This window comes from Pinus tabuliformis, chromosome J (assembly GCF_031772625.1).
Source record: "Pinus tabuliformis cultivar Carrire ecotype Pingquan chromosome J, CPIR1, whole genome shotgun sequence".
NCBI lineage: Eukaryota > Viridiplantae > Streptophyta > Pinopsida > Pinales > Pinaceae > Pinus > Pinus tabuliformis.
The window spans coordinates 1,477,140,484-1,477,161,749 of record NC_142295.1 but is presented as its reverse complement, the minus strand read 5'-3'; the positions used below and the strand labels follow the sequence as shown (position 1 = coordinate 1,477,161,749).

General features: G+C 38.8%; 1 protein-coding gene across 2 annotated transcripts in view; it reads left to right on the top strand.

Moving 5' to 3' along the window:
• The first annotated feature begins 329 nt into the window (after positions 1 to 329).
• Positions 330 to 21,266, top strand: part of LOC149232961 (2-alkenal reductase (NADP(+)-dependent)-like) — a 32,841-nt gene continuing 11,904 nt past the window's right edge. Inside the window, exons 1-3 of one of the 2 annotated variants that reach the window (XM_089379611.1) lie at positions 330 to 525; positions 10,450 to 10,692; positions 11,394 to 11,571. In XM_089379611.1, the coding sequence (XP_089235737.1) occupies positions 523 to 525; positions 10,450 to 10,692; positions 11,394 to 11,571 (424 nt within the window). In that variant the 5' untranslated portion in view covers positions 330 to 522. Of the gene's footprint in view, positions 526 to 2,558; positions 2,769 to 10,449; positions 10,693 to 11,393; positions 11,572 to 21,266 lie in introns of those variants that run through there. The other variant, XM_089379612.1, reaches the window with a different exon arrangement.

Below are 21,266 nucleotides of genomic sequence, written 5' to 3'. Positions count from 1 at the left end.
AGTTTTCAAATAAATCACATTCTAACTTTACTATTTTCAAACCAAAAATCCTAATATATCTTAAGAAAATGACTTTTCAAGCCAACATCCAAAATTATACTTGTACGGATCATTCTAATTTGACTCTATCAAATATTTTTTGGAATTAAATGATCAAATCCAACTTGTCTCTATTTTTCGAAATTTTAACTGAACTGACAATATGTGTACAATTTATAACGAAAAGTCCAAAACACGCTCTCTGGACCCGTTCTCTCTGGTCTATAACGAAAAGTCCAAAACACGCTCTCTGGACCCGTTCTCTCTGGTCAAGAAACACGATATTGTGGACAATTGGCCAAACGAAAATAATTGCGCAGCCGACGGCTCAGTCACAACTATATAAGGATTTTTGTGGCAGAAGAGGAACACAGCCTACAAACAGAGAAACATACACTCTGTTGTTCAAACAATTTCGCGTGAATATTGCGGTGGGAAGCTTCAATTTCATTGCAGACCACGCTTCTCCTCTGTCTCTGTGTTATGGTATGTCCTGCTGCTTCGCATTTGCTTACTATTTGAAAAATGGTAGACGGGAGTTAATTTTCTTTTGGGGTTAGTGGCAAGAATTGCATTTTTTTTAACGAAAAATCTGCACATACGCGATTGATTTAGATGCAAATTTAGTACACAGATCACTGCAACTTCTTCCCTGATATTGAATTGATATTAGCGTTTAGGCAGTATTCTTTTCATGTTTGATTTTTTTTGTTTAGAGTACAAAGACAGTATTTTAGAATTTGAGAATTTTTTAGTAAGTAAACACTCATGAGATTTGAACCAGTGACTTATCGTAAGGAATGCTTTAACAATGCACCTATTCACCGTAATTTAAACCTAAATGAAAAAGAATACAATCATCCACCCTACTCTTTACTGCCATTAACTCCCCTGCTATTACAGAGGTTTTAAAGTCCACTCTCACCATTAAAGCAGGCCATTGATATTCATTTGTTAGGTGTATAATCGTGTGTGATTTTGATTTTTTAATTTTGACATTATTGAACTCAATAATTTATAACTGGTTGGTTGGGATGCAGCCAAAACTTTGAGATTGTATTTTTTAATTTAAGTTTAAAAAATGATTTTATATATATTTATTTATTTATGATAAATTTTATTTTTAGATATATGTCAGTATTTTAAGAAAGGGGAGAATGAAATTTTTTTTCTTTAGATTATCTTTTTCTTATTTATATCCATTTTTATTTCCAAAACACTTCCAATTTTGTTGACTTATTAAGTCAGCTTAACTATAGTGATTTTAAGGACCTTTTTCCCTTCTTTTTTATTATATAAATAAAAAAATATTTTTTCTTCATATCTGCTCTTATTTCCAAAACACTTCCAATTTTATTGACTTATTAAACCAACCTAACTATAGTGATTTGGAAGGTTTCTTTCCTTCTTTTTGATCATAGAAATAAAAATTTAAAGGGTCACAATTAATTTCTTATTTTTTCAGATAAACCACATTATCTTAAAAAACATTAATCATCATCATATTTATATTAACTAATAATTTATTGAATAAAAAAACTTTAAATATTTTAAAGCAAAATATTATAGGTACAATTTGTTAATTTTATATCAAATATATATATATATATATATTTAATTAATACCACCTAAGCACTCACGGAGGATTTGAACCGGTGACCTATCATAAGGAGTGCCTGAGCAGTGCTACTCATTCACCGTCAATCCAAAGCCCCGTGGACAAAATATTTTAATTTTAATTATAACATTTTTTATAATTATTTTATATAAAAAATTAATATAAAAATGTTTTTAATTATTATTTATATGGAAATAAATAATAAGATTTCTTTACTATGTAATAAGATTTCTATTTTCCTAATGTAGAATTTAATATCATTGAAATAAGTTTTTGATTTTAAATATGATTACTTATAATGTATGGAAGTTTATTTTGGAAAAATTTAGGCTTTTAACTTGATTTATGAATTTTTATATTATTATTTTTTTAAAATATAATATTGTGTAAAATCTTATTTTGTATTTTAAAATAAATAATTTTTTCGTCGATATTTATAAAGATTTATTTCTATTTATTTTAGTTTATTTTAATTTATTTGTAAATGGTTATAATTTATAAAAAAGGTAAATAAAATTATTTTGTTTTATATTTAATTTTATTATATTAATTTAGAAAAAACATTTATAAAATAAATGTTTTTATAAGATTAGTAAAATTATATTTTCGTTAATCCATGGGCTTTGGATTGATAGTGAATGGGTGTTAAAGCAGTTTTTTTTAAGATTAGTAAAATTATATTTTCGTTAATCCATGGGCTTTGGATTGATAGTGAATGGGTGTTAAAGCAGTTTTTGGATAGGTTAATGGTTAATCCATGGACTTTGGATTGATAGTGAAGGGGTGTTAAAACAGTTCTCGGGATAGATCACTGGTCCAAGTTCTTGGGATAGGTCACTGGTCCAAATTCTTACCTGGGTGTTTACCTATCAAAAAAATTTATATTTGTCATATTCAACTTCTGATTCTGGAGATAGCATTTCCACATCTGCAACGCTCAGGAACAATTACGTCGATTAGGGTACCAAAAATATCACTAGAATGGATCTGCGGGAACAAACATCTCAGAGTTTAGCAGCTGTTGCAAAGGAGAAAGGAAGAATCATTTTTTGCCTGAAGATTATTTTTACAGTAACATAAAGGGCGGGAAAATGAACAGAGATACCTGGAGGTAACTTATTGTTTAAGATGATTTTCTTGGAACCGTTTTTAGAGAACAAACTTTTGTTGGCACAATAAGAAATTATAAAAGGGAACAGTCCAGTCTACACCCAAAAATGAAAAAGATAGACCTGAAACTTATTTCTTTTCAAAATGAGAGGTACCCGAGTCTTTTAACTTGAGAAAATCGCAACTGTTATCGTATCAAGCTGGGAGAATCGCAACTGTATTGTATCATACCTTTTTGTTTGGGAAAGCAGTAAATGTTGTAATGTCAGGCTTTCCATACTTGATGGAACCATTCCCGCCAGAAATTCAAGATATTTTGATTATGTAAGATGATCCACTTACAAAAACAAAACAATGATGGCCTTCAGAAGCATTGCTGAGGCCTGCATCTATATTGGTATACTTCGATGCATGGCAACAATTTATGCCAAAGAAAGCCATCGAATGTCCTGAATTGGCCAGGAATCATCAATGTACTACAGTTACTGGATTCAGTTGAATGATAGCTTCACGGGTTGCTTTATAGTCACCCCATCTCTTAGTTTTTTCACCCCCAATTTCTGGTTTTGGATTCTTTGTGACGCAGAGCCGAGAGGAACAATGTTTTTTTTAACAAGATTGGCTATTGTGTTTTCTATTCCAAAAGAAAATTGGAGCAAACTCCCATTACATATAGAATATTGGAGGTTGTCTCACAATTGGAAAAAGCGCAGTCCCGATTACCCGGGCATTGAAGCCAAAATAGCGTGAACTTCCAACTACATTCTGTTTGGAGAGGAAAAATTTAATAAACAAACAATTTATTAATTAAATTCTCTCCAAAAACTCGATTACCAAATTCTCTCCAAAAACCCGATTACCCTGGGCATTGAAGCCAAATAGCGCGAGCTTCCAAAACAGAATAAATTCTCTCCAAAAACCCGATTATCGCGGGCGTTGAAGCCAAAATAGCCCGAGCTTCCGAACAGAATAAATTCTCTCCAAAAACCCAATTACCCCGGCATTGAAGCCAAAATAGCCCGAGCTTCCAACTACATTTTGTTTGGAGAGGAAAAATTTAATAAACAAACAATTCATTAATTAAATTTTCTCACTTGAGTTTGCAACTGAATTATATAGTTAGATGGTTATTTATTTTGAAGGAGGAAAATTCTAGAATTTCTATAAAAGATAACTCTTTTCTAAATATCTAGAGGAAGTTGAAGAAGTTGAAAAAAGTCTTCTCAATTTTAAGAATCTATCCTAACTACTTAGTCTCCACAAAATTTGGAATTTTATACTTAATCTATTCTATTCTAACTACTTTGTCTCCACAAAATTTAGAATTTTCTAAAATTTTCCTAATTAAATACGAGATAGAAGATGTTCCTGCATCACTTTGGCAATTAAATGCATCACTTTGGCAATTAAATACAAGATAGAAGATGCTCCTGCATCACTTTGGCAATTAAATACAAGATAGAAGATGCTCCTGCATCACTTTGGCAATTAAAAACACAATAGAAGATGCTCCTGCATCACTTTGGCAATTAAATACAAGATAGAAGATGCTCCTGCATCACTTTGGCAATTAAATACAAGATAGAAGATGCTCCTGCATCACTTTGGCAATTAAATACAAGATAGAAGATGCTCCTGCATCACTTTGGCAGCATCCCGTTAATTCTTTCGCATGATATGAATAAAATTGATAAACTTGAAGGAGAGCGCCAGGTCCTTTTCTCTCTTCTTATAACCTCTGTCAGCCCCAGATTCCTAACTCCTGCCGACCCTTTCATCCACGAAATGACCGACTGAGATTCCCCAACAAGGGTGAACGTTGAGCCCCCAAATTCTAAAGCAAGTGCCATCAGAAGGTAAACTTCTCTGGATTCTGCTAATTTGTTAAATCCTGTCTGTTCCACATCCAAGAACCAACCTATGACTTTCCACAATAAGGATGGCGCTACCTTCTTCTCTGGTCCCTAGATTGCCCCTTGAAGCACTGTCAAAAAATTCCAAAAAGAACAGATCAATCAAGATCCAGAGTGGAAAGAGTCCTTGATTTCTCCTTGGAATTTTTCCTTAAGACGGGATGAGCATTTTGAACCTTGAATGGCATGTCTAATGGTGTGCATAGTTTATCATTAAAGATGTCCTTTTTCTACTAATCTAGCTAACCCATAAGACAAAGATTGGAGGGGAATTGTGTGCACTGTGTATTTCTTATTTCATTATTCTGCAACCAAATTTGCAGGGATTCATCAATAAAATCCCCTTCCAACCGCCTCTCCTTTCCTTGAATCCTTTTGTAGCTGCCCAGACTTCCTTAGTGATATGGCACTTTAAGAACAAGTGATTTGCTAATTCACTGCTTTCCTTATATAGGTAGCACAGACCTGACCCTTGCCACCCCCACTTCTGAAGATCCAAAAGAGGACCTTGTTTGTCAAGATAAGCCACAATAAGATTCCGGCTTTATGAGGGCCTTTCAATTTCCACAGTTTCTTGAACCACCACCGGTCATTTTTCCGTGCTTGCAGAAAAGTGACAGCATAACCCTTCTTCACTGTATACACTCTTGTTTGCTGCCCATACCGATGTATCCCTTTCGTCCCTTAACCCTAGAGGCTCTTCACTGTGTAGATTCCTGTTTGCTGCCCTTACCAACGTGTCTTTCAAACTTTAACCCTAGATTCCCTGATAAGCTGAACCCTGCAAGGACTTCACTTATCTGCAGCTGCCCCTCCCAATCCCAAGTGATCAACAATTATTCGTCCACAAGTGGAAAATAATTTACGAGGAAAATTGTCATATCAGAAGAGCCTTCATACATTCTCATATGCCGTCAAACATCAAGTATGGAAGGATGCTATGACTAATCATACAAAAATGAGCCTTCATCATTCTCAGATGCCGTCAAGCATCAAGTATGGAAGGATGCTATGACTGAAGAATATGAGTCTATTATGAAGAATGATGTCTGGGAAGTAGTTCCTAGACCCCAGGACAAGACAGTTGTTACTTCCAAATGGCTTTACAAGATAAAGCATGCAGCAGATGGAAGTACGGAAAAGTATAAGGTTCGTTTTGTTGCTCGTGGTTTCTCCCAGAAGGAAGGTATAGACTATGATGAGATATTTGCACCTGTTGCCAGATATACGACCATCCGCTTGATCATAGCCCTTGTGGCTTCACAAGGATGGAACCTACGTCAGATGGATGTCAAGACCTCGTTCTTGCACGATTCGATCAAAGAAGAGGTCTATGTGGAGCAACCCGAAGGATTTGAGATTTATGATTGAAAATCTCATGTATGCAGGTTGAAGAAGGCTCTCTATGGGCTGAATCAAGCACCCCGAGCATGGTATGAGAGGATCAACAGCTACTTGATGAAGCTGGGATTCACTAAGAGTGAAGCCGATCCTAACCTTTACTTTAAGGTTGAAGATGATAAACCTCTCATACTGGTGTTGTATGTGGATGACCTCTTTCTAACAGGTGCAGACCCTCTCATTCTCAAATGTAAGAGGGAGTTGGCTTCTGAATTTGAAATGAAGGAACTAGGACTGATGCACTATTTCCTAGGACTTGAAGTGTGGCAGAAACCAGGGGAAGCTTTCCTATCTCAAGGAAAATATGTGGTGAAGATATTGGAAAGATTCGGTATGGTGGACTGCAAGCCTGTAACTACCCCGATGGAGCTTGACTTCAAGAAGTTAAGCGGTAGTGCTGCTAGACCTGTTTTACGAAATGCCACCGAGTATCGGCAACTCGTCGGAGCATTAATGTTCTTAGTGAACTCCCGTCCAGAGATATGCTTCGCAGTCAACACGTTGAGTCAACATATGGTTGAACCCCACCACCTACACTGGATTGATGCCAAGAATCTTCTGAGATATCTTCGTGGCACAATTACTAATGGGTTAAGATACACTGCCGGAGATGTGAGACTACTTGGATATACTGATGCTGATTGGGCAGGCACTGTGGTGGACTGGAAGAGCACTTCCGGGTGCTATTTCACCTTGGTATCTGCTTCGATATCCTGGATGAGCAAGAAGCAGAAGTCGGTGGCTTTGAGCACCGCCGAAGCAGAATATATTGCTGCTAGCATGGCCTCCTGTGAGGCAGTCTGGTTGTGAAAGCTCTTCAGTGAGCTGTTTGGATTTACATTGGATACCACTGTGATTCTTTGTAACAACCAGAGGTGGGATTCGATTATTGAGGAATCCCGTATTTCGTCGATTGCTCCAGCAGATAGACATCACCTAGGATATGGTAAGTCGATGAGCAAGGAGGCTTCATCGCATTAAGATGATGTACAGGTCAATACACCTTGTCAAAGCCCTGAGGAAAGATTTAATCTTTGATTTTCCCAAATGACTTGGAGTCGTCAAGAAACCCTTGTATAAGGGTCCTGCATGTTGCATACATTGAGCTCTAGGAGCTTTGAGGGCGTGTGGTTCTTACTGGAGCAACATACGACCACAGGGTGACTCACCCTCCCCTGGTGGTGCGCACTGGAACAAGATGATTCACTCTCTTGTGGAACAGGATGATTCGCTCTCCTGTATAGCAGGATGATTAGTTCTCCTGTGAGGCTTGGATTGATGTGTTCCCCATGGCGATTGTAGCAGGATTGATGTGTTCTCCTGTGAGGCCTGGATTTATGTGTTCTCCATGGCGGATTGTAGCAGGATTGATGTGTTCTCCTGTGAGGCCTGGATTGATGTGTTCTCCATGGCGATTGTAGCAGGATTGATGTGTTCTCTTGTGAGGCCTGGATTGATGTGTTCTCCATGGCGGCCTGGATTGATGTGTTCTCCATGGCGATTGTAGCAGGATTGATGTGTTCTCCTATGAGGACATGATTGATTAGTTCTCCTGTCGAGGCATCCTACCCATGCAGTCTGGGACTCATGGGAAGTACCTCTCATCTGATCAATGAGCAGGGAAATGAAGTTAGGGACCATAGTAGTACCGATGGACGCATCGTTGTATCTACCGTACTCCCTACGCTAGGATGACCTCCATTGATCTGGGACCAATGATACTGGTCTGGGACCAGTGGTAGGAGTTGTACCATACTATGACACTGACTTCGGGTCGGTTGAGACTGGTCTGGGACCAGTGGTACATACTCTGAGACTGACTTTGTGTCAGTGCAATACTGGTCTGGGACCAGTGGTAGGAGTGGTACTTACTATGAAGCTGACTTTGGGTCGGTTGAGACTGGTCTGGGACCAGTGGTACGCACTCTGAGACTGACTTTGAGTCAGTGGAGGATGATACTGGTCTGGGACCAGTGGAGTTGTACTCACTATGACGCTGACTTCGAGTTGGTTGAAATTGGTTTGGGACCAGTGGTACATACTCTGAGACTGACTTTGAGTTAGTATGATACATCCTCGATCATTTCTTCTTCTTCATAATTCGGACAAAAGCAGAGCAGAACAGAACAAAGCAGAGCAGCGCATAACAGAGTAGAGCTGTACAGATCAGTACAGGGCAGAACAAGACAAAGCAGAACAGGCAGAATAGAGCAGAGCAGGGCAAGGGTCAGGCTGTACAGGGCAGTGCATTTGATGGATAAATAGTAACGACCGATAGACAGATTGCAGATGAAGTTCTCCCTAGTTGAGAGGGAGTGTTAAAATTGGCAACTAGGGCAAAACTTCATGTGGGTCATCTTATTCATGGCTGATAATATTTTTATTAGATTCCTCTCGTCAAGAGGTGTAGGATTGATATAAAGATCATCCGACTCCGATAAGTATTCATGGAGATATGAATTTATTTTGATTATGGAATTATTATCAAGCCGACCTACAACTCATGTAGGCTCAGAAGCCCAACAGTCGCATCTATTCAAACATCAACATTGTGTATAAATACATGAGGACTTTTCCTCATTTGGACTCACACTCATCTCATCACATCTCTCTCTCTCTACTGCGCAGAAAAGACTCTCTTCTCTACTGCGCAGAAAAGTGTCTCTCCCTCACACATGTGAAGCCGGAAGCTGCTGAAACTGAAGCTGCAACTGCAGAAGTAAAGATTGACCTGCGTGGACTAGAAGATCTCCTCATCTGAACTGCGTTGTAGGTTCATCTGAACCTCCTCTGAAAGCCGCAACTTTTGGTGGTGGAATCAAGTCAATCCGACGAACGATTTGCAAGATATCGACTGCCCTAGTTTGAAGGAAGCTGTTGAAACTGAAGCTGCAACTGCAGAAGTGAAGTTTGATCTGCGTGGACCAGAATATCTCCTCATCTGAACTGCATTGTAGGTTCATCTGAACCTCCTCTGGAAGCTGCAACTTTTGGTGGTGGAATCAAGCCGATCCGACGATCGGTTTGTGAGATATCGTCTGCCCTAGTTTGATGATGAAGCTGTTAACGTTGATGCTACTGATCTAGGGTTTGCTACCGCTGATATAAATCAGATTTATTGTACTATTTCTCTCTGCTGAATTATTAAAGATAAAAGAAGATTTGATCAAAGGGTTTCCCTACACATTGTGGGGTTTGTCCCTGGCTAGCCGCCACATCTTGTGTCTCTTGTCTTGGCTTGTTTTTTGTCAATCGTTTAATGTTCTATCTGCACTTTATTTTATGTACATGTGATTGCTAATCTGTGGAATATAATAAGAAAAAGAAGTAAACTGTTATAAGCATAGAACATACCATAACTTAACAATGTCCTTCTGGATATAAAGGCACCATATTCTGAGAATGCTAACAGTGCAAGCCGCAAGAAAGCAACTGATGGTAGATAAGCAAGGCAACAGTAGACTGTAGCTTTGACGAGGAAATGCTTTTTATTTTCCTTTTTAACCCTTTTCGGGGTGGGCAGTTACAAAACAAAGTAAATGGACTAGGAAGAGGAGCATTACATTGTCTCTCTGCTTCTCCTTAACGATCTAAGTTGAGCCTCCAAAAAGTTGCGAATATTTGATTGCTGATTATATTTTCCTATCCAGTGATACTTTTTCTGGATGCTATCAAGCGTTTCAAATATTACACACTGAACTTGCTTGAATTGAATTTTCCTTCCTATAATATCTCTTGTAATCTTTCATGATAGAATCTTGGCTTCAAGTTGATTCTCTATTTGTACTCTCATTTCATGTTAACCCTATTTTAGTCATATCTCAGTTTTATTAGCTTTGGAGTTACAATAGAGTTGCATTTGCACTCCCACATGTCTTGTATTTACACTGGATGTATCCTTTAGTCCCATTGACCTACTTTTGTGGTCACCCAAGGACATTAATAAAATTTTTCTTATCTTATTATCTAGTGTTTTAGAGATTGCTTCTTTTGTGTTCGAAATACTACTACTGGGGGATATCAAGACCTGCTTTTTCTGGACCCCAAAATGTTATTTTTAAGGTAATTTTATGCTTATGTGCTAGACATCTATTGCATATTTGTTGCCTATCATGCTAACAAGTAATATACATAATAAATGATCTGCAGTCTGACATTTTTCAGATTTTACCAATACAGTGTTTTTATATAAATGTCAGCCTTCTATTTTGGCTTACTTGAAACTTCATTTTCTTGTAAACTAAATTTTTGTAAGAATGTTTTATTGAAAAGATTGTTGGATTAGTCTTTTTTAAGGATGATACTTCCTCATGTTATTGGAAGGATGATTGTAATGACAATTTCTATATGTGGACCAAATTTTTGCAGGGCTTCTCTACTGAAATGGCATCGAGTGAAGTGAATAATAAGCAAGTTGTCTTAAAGGATTACATTACTGGAATGCCGAAGGCGTCTCATATGTCATTAAAATCTACAAAACTTCCCTTGCAACTGAAAGATGGATCACAAGATGTGCTTGCAAAGAATTTGTATCTATCATGTGATCCTTACATGAGAGGCTGCATGAGAAACTTTCCTTCTTATTTTACACCTATTTTTACGCCTGGATTGGTGAGATCTGGTTGCCTTTGTTTTAAATTTATTCTGTTACTTGAATTAAATTATTTCATGTGCAAACATGTCCTTTTCTTCTCTTCTCTTTTGTATGTAAGTTTGCATGCTTAGTACATCTCTTGGAAAAACATTGAAAAGCAGTGGGTTCAAGTAAGCAGTTTGGAACCCGATTCATGAATTTTGAGGGACCCCGAAATTTTTTTAGTTTTTTGGTAGGATTTTTAAGTTTTTCAGTGTACTGTCAATCTTAGTTGTTTTATGTCTTCTAAGTTGCTTGCAATTGACATATATTGTAACTAAATCAAATAAATTACTTTAGGTACTTTAATTTTTAGTAGTTTCTTGCATGTACCACTTGACATCAAACTTGATATTTAGAAAATGATGGATTTTTTTTTTTTAATCTAAATCTGTTTGCTCTCTAGTTAAAAGATTCAACCAAATCACATCAAATGCTTTAGCAGAAAAAAAATAATAAGTTTCTGTCATTCTATTTTAACTTAGAATTCTATCCTTCTTTTATATTGCTTTCATTACCCGTTTGCAATAAATGAAGGACGTGTCCTTTTTCTTGTTCTAGATCAGCATAGAGTCCAATGCAATTCAAAAGATGTAACCGAAATTAATTTCATTGTAGGATTAGTATCTCAACTACAAAGCTTGCATAGCATTATCCAGTATATAAATTCAATGTGCAGGCGATAAATGGCTATGGTGTTGCAAAGGTTGTTATTTCAAATCATCCAGACTTCAAAGAAGATGATTTGGTAATGGGTATTACTGGATGGGAAGAATACAGCATAATACCTGGGGGCAATCAATTGCAGAAGATCAAATATACGGACGTACCTCTTTCGTATTATTTGGGAATTTTAGGTAATTGCTTGATTGGAAGACTTTAATTTTCAAACCATTTAAACAGATTCATTATGGTCCAGATTTGTTCTTTTAAGTTTTACTACTAAAAGATTTTGTTTTGTTTTGCTTTTTTTTTTTTTTTATTTATAAAATAATTTCTAAATTTCGGCATCTGTCTTCATTTCAGTGGATGATACCTTTAAAGTAATTATATCATAGACATTTATTATCCGTTCTCATAGACTAGGGAATGCTTTTTTATTATTTTAAAAAACATATATCGGAATAGAGATTACTCTGATGTTATATTTGTCATCAAGTATCTATAATTCTAAAATAATCACACATCCCCGGAACTTAGCAACACCGCGAGGATCACATCAACCATAGTTGAAATGCATTGACAAAAGGAGTTAATATCATAGTTGAAAGGAATTCATTATGTGTTTCCCCACTTGGATTCCATTGTGTTGTTCTAATACATTATTCTTCATGTACCTATTGTGCCCTATGTTGCACAAAACTTCTAGGAACCTGACGTTTCGTGACGTACCCATACCCGAAACTCCGAAACTCGGCCGAAACTTGACCGAAACTCGATCATTATGTAATCATCAATGAGAGTTAATATAGACTTCGTTTTCCTTCTAAATTGTTATCTATAGGTCTTATTCCCTTTTTTCTTGCAAGATAATGTGTTATTCACTTATTTATAAATTTCTTTTTATATATATAAACATATATGACGTTTCAACGAACGTTTTAGCTGACGTTTCCATTATTGGGAGGTGACGTTTCTAAACGTACCCATTTCGGAAACTCCGAAACATTTCGGCGTTTCGTGCAACTTAGATTGTGATGACCCTGTTACATCCTTGGACACTATCATATATTAAAGCTTGTGTTCTCTTTAGGTTTGGAAGCATTTGTCAACACATACATATCCACGAACAATATTTCCTTTTCATTATGGGAAAATTTTACCCGACACGCCTTTAATGCATTTACTAATCATCCTCCATAATACTATGGAGAAAGTCCCCTATCCTCGTCACACTGCTAAGCTCGTAACCTTTGCACATTAGGAACATCCACTGACAATTAGTTTGAGAATATCTTCTTCCTTCACATTACTGGAAACATCTGTCTCCTTGGGACAATTGAGTGGTTGGCACAATGGGATGTTATCCCCTCCACCTAGTTTCAAATCCCACGGTGGACATTTTTGGCCCTTTGTGATAAGTCTCAAGGAGTAGGCTCCCTCACCCTCGTGGAGTCTCGACTCTTGCTCAATGATAAGTTCTTGGTATATCTAGCTCATGAGCTGTTGGGTATACTTTTGGTGTTATAATTGCAGCTAGATTTGATCTTGGGCCTCGCTCAAATTACTCCAACGAGTTACCAATTCACCATAGTAAAAAAAGAAGAAGGATTGGAAACATATGCAAGAAGTTTCATGCATGTTTTTGCTTTTTGAGATGAACTCCTATGTTGTATAGGCCCTCAAAACATAGTTGGCAATTGTTGGATCATTGTCCTTGACCTTGGATAAAGAAGCTAAGATGCCTCAGAGAAAGTAGCAAATGTAGTGTTAGGAAGATAAAACCTGAAGTGAGGCCTTTCATAGTGTGGGAAACATTATATGATTATTCATGTTTAAAATCCTATGCTGTATGGGCCCTCAAAACATAGTTGGCAATTGTTGGATCATTGTCCTCGACCTTGGATAAGAAGCTAAAATGCTTCAGAGAAAGTAGCAAATGTAGTGTTAGGAAGATAAAACGTGAAGTGAGGCCTTTCATAGTGTGGGAAACATTATTCATGTTTAAAACACAACCTAAATTTACAAGAGTTTTACTTTGTCCATAAATCATTATTTGAGTTACTAAAGATTACAATAAAGCCAGCGATTCAGACTTTGCAATGATAGTGAAGGAAAAATGGAGAATTAGCTTGACAACGATTTGACATAACTCAACAGTAAGTGTAGCAAAACATTACAATAAATAGACAAGTTTCCTAACACTTTGATGAGTACTTCAAACTCCGAGTTTATAAAAATCACAAAATCTTTAGGTTGACTAAGTTAAATTTTCATGACATGGTAAGCTGATCTATGGCAGAAATACAAATTTAACCTAGGAATACAAACACTGATGAGCTCCTACCAAAATAATGAAATCTGAATGCTAGATCTACAAACATGTAAGTCAAAAAATATGAACAGCAAGTATGAACAACTGTGATCCACCTTGTTGAAGTTTTTGTAGACTTGGAAGGTCTTCTACATAGGCTTGGTGTCTTAGCATGCAGAAGATATTTGATTGCCTCGTTAGGTGCTTGCTTGGTGGAGTAAGTGATATTATGATTTCTTTCCTAAGGTTAACTCAGGAAAAATACAATAATTAATCTAATTAATTATTGTGGACTATTGGGATATAATATCAACTATTGATCTCAAATGAGGCTTAGGATTTAATCATATCCATTGATCACTTAGGAGATTAGGGTTAGGGATTTTGGATTAATGAAATTATAAAATAAGCCTAAGGGAGAAGTGAACACACACAGTTGTGGAGGAAGTGATTTTCTCTAGAGCGAGAGGTTCGATTACACTGAAGAGAAGTGAGGAGTGTTAGTTTTTGGTAGCATCGGATGTGCTCTAGCCATGAAAATTGGCAGAGAGGCTAAGGCACATGAGTTCTAAAGAACCCAAAAATCGTTTGGTGAAATTCCACATGGATTGTATTTTATTAAAATAATTAATATTTTTAATAGGGTTCCTAAGTTTAAACTTAGGAAAATTAAAGTATTAATGGGTATTAATCAAAATATGGGTGAGAATGTTCTAGAAAGCGGATCAAGTCAAGTTTTAATCTTAGCTGTTGATTAGAGACTTAATCTCGGCCATTGAAGTTTCAACGAGAAAAGTATAAGAGGCTTGGGGTTCATTTAGAAACACACACGGAGAGAACAAATTGATCTGGAGTTCGATTTCTGGGGCTAGGAAGCTGAGAAATTCAAACTGAGTGATCATTCTACAGCAGAGGGGCAAGGATAGTTCGGGAATACTGGGCAGAGAGGCGCTAGTGGAGGTAGCGCAACATCTAGAATGACTGACGCCGGGCCAGTCTGTGTCCATGTAGTCTTGACATAGAGCCAAAAGGGCCAGCGCAGAGCAGAAGATGCCCTCAAGTATAAAGCCGAAAACTGCCGGAACAACCGGGAGAGGTTGACGCAGAAGTTCCAGGAGGCAGATGAGACAACGCAGAAGCTGATGCAGAGCCTGTAAGGCTGACACAGGGCCAACACAGAGATAGTCGGGGTTAGCCAGTTCTGCTGCCGGATCAGCCAAAAACTTTCGGGGGAAGTGAGGTAGTCTCACTCAGTTTTCTGCCATTATATTTTCTCTGTCACTGGATTTCCGGAGGGCAACCAACATTGTATTCAGAACTACTGCTTAACAATATATTTCCCTCAGAGTTGCTGCACCGGTTTTCCAGCATTAAGTTTTTTCGGGGACTATTTTGTCCAAAAATAACTGTGTCCTATGTATCTTGTTCTTTGCTCAGTTTCTTGTTTCATGTAATCAAATTAAATTGGTGTAGGCTGCAGAAGTAATTTGCTTCAGTATTATTTAGAGAATAACTTGATAATGTATATTAAAATCAAGTAGGTGAAGTAAATTCAGTTTTGCAGCGGTAGGGGTTCCTTGAGGATAGAATTTTCACAAGGAGAAGTGCATCAGGGAATTTCACCTAGAAACTCAAGGAGGCCGAGTTCAAGAAAGAGGGAGGCCAAGTTGCTCAAGAAGAGGACCGAATTGTGGAGGAGGTCGAATTATCAAGGGAGACCAATACTCTAGTGCACAGGGCTCGTACAAGATAGGGAGAAAGGGAGGCTGATTCGCTAGTTAGACAAGTTAATTTTCTAGGGCTGATTTGCTTCAGGTGGTTTGATTTTTCAGAGGCTGAATTCCTCGAGGCCGATTTTCCCATCGGGGCTGACTTTCCAAGTTCCTAGCAACTGTGTTTTTCGTTGTATTATTTGTGAGTCTAACCTAGAATTTTCTCGAGAAATTTAATGAAGGAAGATTGTGTTGGGTGTAAATTAGCTGTTGTGGTTTGATTGATCTCTTCATTTTATTTCTGCTGCATCTTTAAGTTAATATACCAGTGTTTATTTTTCGGTAAATTCAGAAATATTTGAGATAAATATTTTCTGGGGCTTTAACAAATTGTTGAAGTAAAATAAATCAGATATGATATGAAGAAAGTCCCTTTTTATAAATTAAGAGAGAAGCGGAAATACACTTAATGTAGACATGGATGTCATATTCCTCGAGGGAAAACTACCTCGAATAGAGTGCTCATTGAAGTGAACTACGTGCATGAACTCATACACCAACTCGCCTAGGGATCTTTGTGCTCCAAAGATAGTCAACCTTCCACATGCATTGCACTATCCTCACATAGGGATCTTCGCCATCTGAAGATACATCATGCATGTACCCTGATGCACTCATTGTGCCTACATAAAATTATATATACAATGCTATCACACACCTCACTATGCCTACATAAATACTGCGTCTTCAAGATATCCTTTAGTGCATGCACCTCTCTCTTCCATTATGCCTGTGTGAGTATCAAGAAACTATGATTGCTTTGGATCTATTGAAGTGTGCCTCTACTGGGAAGAACAACTTGGAGCAATTGGTAAGAAAACTAACACTCTTTTTAAGGAAGCTGTTCTCCACTAGACCAAATCTCTTCCTTAATATCTTAAACTTCCCCTTTGCGAGATCAACATTTCTGCAAGCTAAAAGTATGAAGGAACATACTCAAAGACCATTGCTCCATTCTAAACTCTTATCTCCATGAAAACTGTACTTGATATCTATGTGTTTGGAGCAATCATGAAACATTGGATTCTCGAAGAGCTTGATGCAACTTTGATTGTCATGGTACATAACTGTAGTCTCCAACCTCTAATCGGTCACTTCTGGTATCAACTTGAGGAGCCATATATCCTTGTAACTAGTAGAAGTTACCATATACTTTGCCTCTAATGAACTTGAATGCCACTCTCACTTGCTTCCTGTTGAACCAAGATATCATACCTCTCCCCAAGCTGAAATAAATACCTGTTAATTTATGGTATGTTCTATGCTTAGAGCAGTTTACTTATCTTTCTTATTATTATCCACAGATTAGCAATCACGTGTACATAAAGTAAAGTGCAGATAGAACATTAAATGATCGACAGAAAACAAGCCAAGACAAGAGACACAAGATGTGGCGGCTAGCCAGGGACAAACCCCAATATGGGGAAACCCTTTGATTAAATCTTCCTTTATCTTCAATAATTCAGCAGAGAGAAATAGTACATAAATCTGATTTACATCAGCAACAGCAAACCCTATATCAGTCCCAGACTAGGGAAAACAATATCTTGCAAACCGACCATTGGATCGGCTTGATTCCTTCACCAAAAAATGCGGCCTTCAGTGGAGATCCAGATTCACCTACAGTGCAGTTCTGAGAGGGAGATAGCTGGTCAAACTTTGGATCTGCAGTTGCAGCCCTAAATCTGCATCCTTCCTTCCACACGTGTGAGAGAAGAGTCTCTTTTTGCGTAGTAGGAGAAGAGCCTCTTTTCTGCGCAGGAGAGAGAGAGAGAGAGAGATGTGATGAGATGAGTGAGTACAAATGAGGAAAAGACCTCCTGTATTTATACACAAATGTTGATGATTGAATAGATGCGACTATTGGGCTTCTGAGCCTACATGAGTTGCAGGTCGGCTTGATAATTATTCCATAATCAAAATAAATTCATATCTCCATAAATACTTATCGGAATCAGATGATCTTTAGATCAATCCTACACCTCTTGACGAGCGGAATCTAATAAAAATATTATCAGCCATGAATAAGATGACCCACATGGAGTTTGGCCCTAGTTACCAATTTTAACACTCCCTCTCAACTAGGGAGAACTCCATCTGCAATTCGTCTGTCGGTCGCTACTATTCATCCATCAAATGCACTGCCCTGTACAACTTGACCCCTGCTCTGCTTTGCTTTGTTTTGTTCTGCCCTGTTCTGATCTGCTCTGCTCTGCTCTACTTTGTCCAAATTATGAAGAGGAAGAAATGATCGAGGATGTATCATACCATCCTCCACTGACTCAAAGTCAGTCTCAGAGTGTGTACCACTGGTCCCAGACTAGTCCTCAACCGACCCGAAGTCAGTGTCATAGTGGGTACAACTCCTACCACTGGTCCCAGACCAGTATCATCATCCACTGACTCAAAGTCAGTCTCAGAGTGTGTACCACTGGTCCCAGACCAGTCCTCAACTGACCCGAAGTCAGTGTCATAGTGGGTACAACTCCTACCACTGGTTCCAGACCAGTATCATTGATCCCAGATCAATGAAGATCATCCTAGCATAGGGAGTACGGTAGATACAGTGATGTGTCCATCGGTACTACTATGGTCCCTATCCTCATTTCCCTGCTCATTGATCAGATGAGAGGTACTTCCCATGAGTCCCAGACTGCATGGGTAGGATGCCTCGACAGGAGCACTAACCAATCCTGTCCATAGGAGAGCGAATCATCCTGTCCCACAAGAGAGTGAATCATCTTGTCCACAATCGCCATGGAGAACACATTATCTAGGCCTCACAGGAGAACTAATCATCCTGCTACACAATCGTCATGGAGAACACATCATCCAGACCTCACAGGAGAACAAATCATCCTACTACATAATCGTCATGGAGAACACATCATCTAGACCTCACAGGAGAACAAATCATCCTGCTACATAATCGTCATGGAGAACACATCATCCAGACCTCACAGGAGAACTAATCATCCTGCTACATAGTCGCCACGGGGTGTCACAGGGAAAGTTTTGATTCTTTTACCCTGTTCATCATATGTCGCTCCAAGAAGTACCCCGCACCCCCCCGGAGCTCCTAGAGCTCAATACATCATACAGGACCCTCATCAGAGGGTTTTTGAACGACACCAAGTCGTTCTCGGAAAGTAAAAAATTTGACCTTTCCTAGGGGCTTTGTCAGAATGTCGGCGACCTGTTCATCTGTACCGATATGTTGGAGCCTTATAGCTCCCCGCTGCACCATATCTCGAATATAGTGGTACTTGATATCGATATGCTTGGAGCGATCATGAAATACGAGATTCTCTGACAAACGAATCCCACTCTGGTTGTCACATAGGATCACAGTGGTATCCAATGTAAGTCCAAACAGCTCACTAAAGAGCTTTCACAACCAGACTGCCTCACAGGAGGCCATGCTAGTAGCAATATACTCTGCCTCGGCGGTGCTCAAAGCCACCGACTTCTGCTTCCTGCTCATCTAGGATATTGGAGCAGATCCCAAGGAGAAACAACACCCGTAAGTGCTCTTACGGTCCTCCACATTGCCTGCTCAATCAGCATCAGTGTATCCAAGTAGTCTCACATCTCCGACAGTGTATCTTAACCCATAAGTAATTGACGAAGATATCTCAACAGATTCTTGGCAGCAATCCAATGTATGTGGTGAGGTTCAACCATATGTTGACTCAACGTGTTGACTGCGAAGCATATATCTGGACGGGAGTTCACTAAGAACATTAATGCTCCGATGAGTTTACTCGGTGGCATTTCGTAAAACAAGTCTAGCAGTGCTACCGCTTAACTTCTTAAAGTCAAGCTCCAACGGGGTAGTAACAGGCTTGCAGTCAACCATAGCGAATCTTTCCAATATCTTCACCACATATTTTCCTTGAGATAGGAAAATTTCCCTTGGCTTCTGCCACACTTCAATTCCTAGGAAATCATGCATCAGTCCTAGGTCCTTCATTTCAAATTCAGAAGCCAACTCCCTCTTACATTTGTGAATGAGAGGGTTTGCACCTATTAGAAAGAGGTCATCCACATACAACACCAGTATGAGAGGCTTGTCATCTTCAAATTTAAAGTAAAGGTTAGGATCGGCTTCACTCCTAGTGAATCCCAGCTTCATGAAGTAGCTATCGATCCTCTCATACCATGCTCGGGGTGCTTGCTTCAGCCCATAGAGAGCCTTCTTCAACCTGCATACATGAGATTTTCGATCATACATCTCAAATCCTTTGGGTTGCTCCACGTAGACCTCTTCTTTGATTGAACCATGCAAGAACGCGGTCTTGACATCCATCTGATGTAGGTTCCATCCTTGTGAAGCTGCAAGGGCTATGATCGAGCGGATGGTGGTATATCTGGCAACAAGTGCAAATATCTCGTCATAGTCTATACCTTCCTTCTGGGAGAAGCCACGAGCGACAAAACGAGCCTTATACTTTTCCATACTTCCATCTGCTGAATGCTTTATCTTGTAAAGCCATTTAGAAGTGACAACTGTCTTGTCCTGGGGTCTGGGAACTACTTCCCAGACATCATTCTTCATAATAGACCCATATTCTTCGGTCATAGCATCCTTCCACACTTGATGCTTGACGGCATCTGAGAATGATGAAGGCTCATTTTGTATGATCGTGCTCATGATGGTCAGGTATCCTTGATACCTGTTAGGTTTCTTACTTTCACGGAAGGTTCCTTGGGGTGCAGTGTGTCCTACAACATCATCAAGTAGCCCCCTAAGCCAAAAGGACCTCTTCCTAGAAGAGGAAGGCTCAGGTGGATCAATAGGATCTATGGGTTCATCCACATCGGGCATTGTTACATCATCTGCCCATAGAAACTTCGGAGGTCTTTGATCATGGAGCATGGCATGGACAGCTTCCACAATTGTACGGTTCTTCCTTTCCGCCACACCATTCTGCTCAGGAGTATATGGTGTAGTAGTCTCCCTCTTAATGCCAGCCTCAGATATGTCTGAGTGAACTAATTGTAATATATCAGAGGTCTTGCTTAGGCTTGAGGGGAATGGTCCCCTTTTGAGCTTTCCTTCGGCACATCTCAGACATACACCTTCTTTCTCTACTCGGAATTCGGGCATCCCTGTCACCATTTGTCTTACATTGGGTAGAGCTTTATAATGATGGTGGGCAAACCTCCGATGCGAAAGTTCAGACTGAAGAGATGTGTCACAAGACATGACACCTAGCGGACTTCCACCAACCTGATATAATGAATCAACTCGAAACCCAAGAGTAAAGGCATCTTTAACATTGTTTTTCCATACACGTACCTCGCCATTGCTGAAGGTCACCTTGTAGCCTTTGTCTTCCATTGCCGAGATGGACACCAGGTTCTTTTTGAGGTCAGGTACATATAATACATCCTGTAAGTGGATCGTATTACCTTGATTCAATTTAAGAGAGACATTGCCTACACATTTCACGAGATATTTCATATTATCTCCAAGGACAATTTCCAGGTTAGTTTCATTCTCTATCAGATTATGGAGAACTTCTTTGTAACCAGTGAAGTGCCTTGAGGCACCACTATCAATAAGCCAATTTCCCAGCGAGTTTGGAGGAGCAGAGGTAGATAGAGCAGCTGGTAGATAATATTCGTCCTGCTTATTGTCAACAGTGTTAGATTCATACCTGGAATTTCTTGCCTTCTTGAATGGTTGCCCTCTTCCTTGATTTCCAGTACTCCTTTTACCTTGGCCATTAGATCTGCTATTCCTTTGATTGCCATGAGAGGGATTTTGGTCATCGTCCCGGTGTGAGTCCCTTTTATTAGG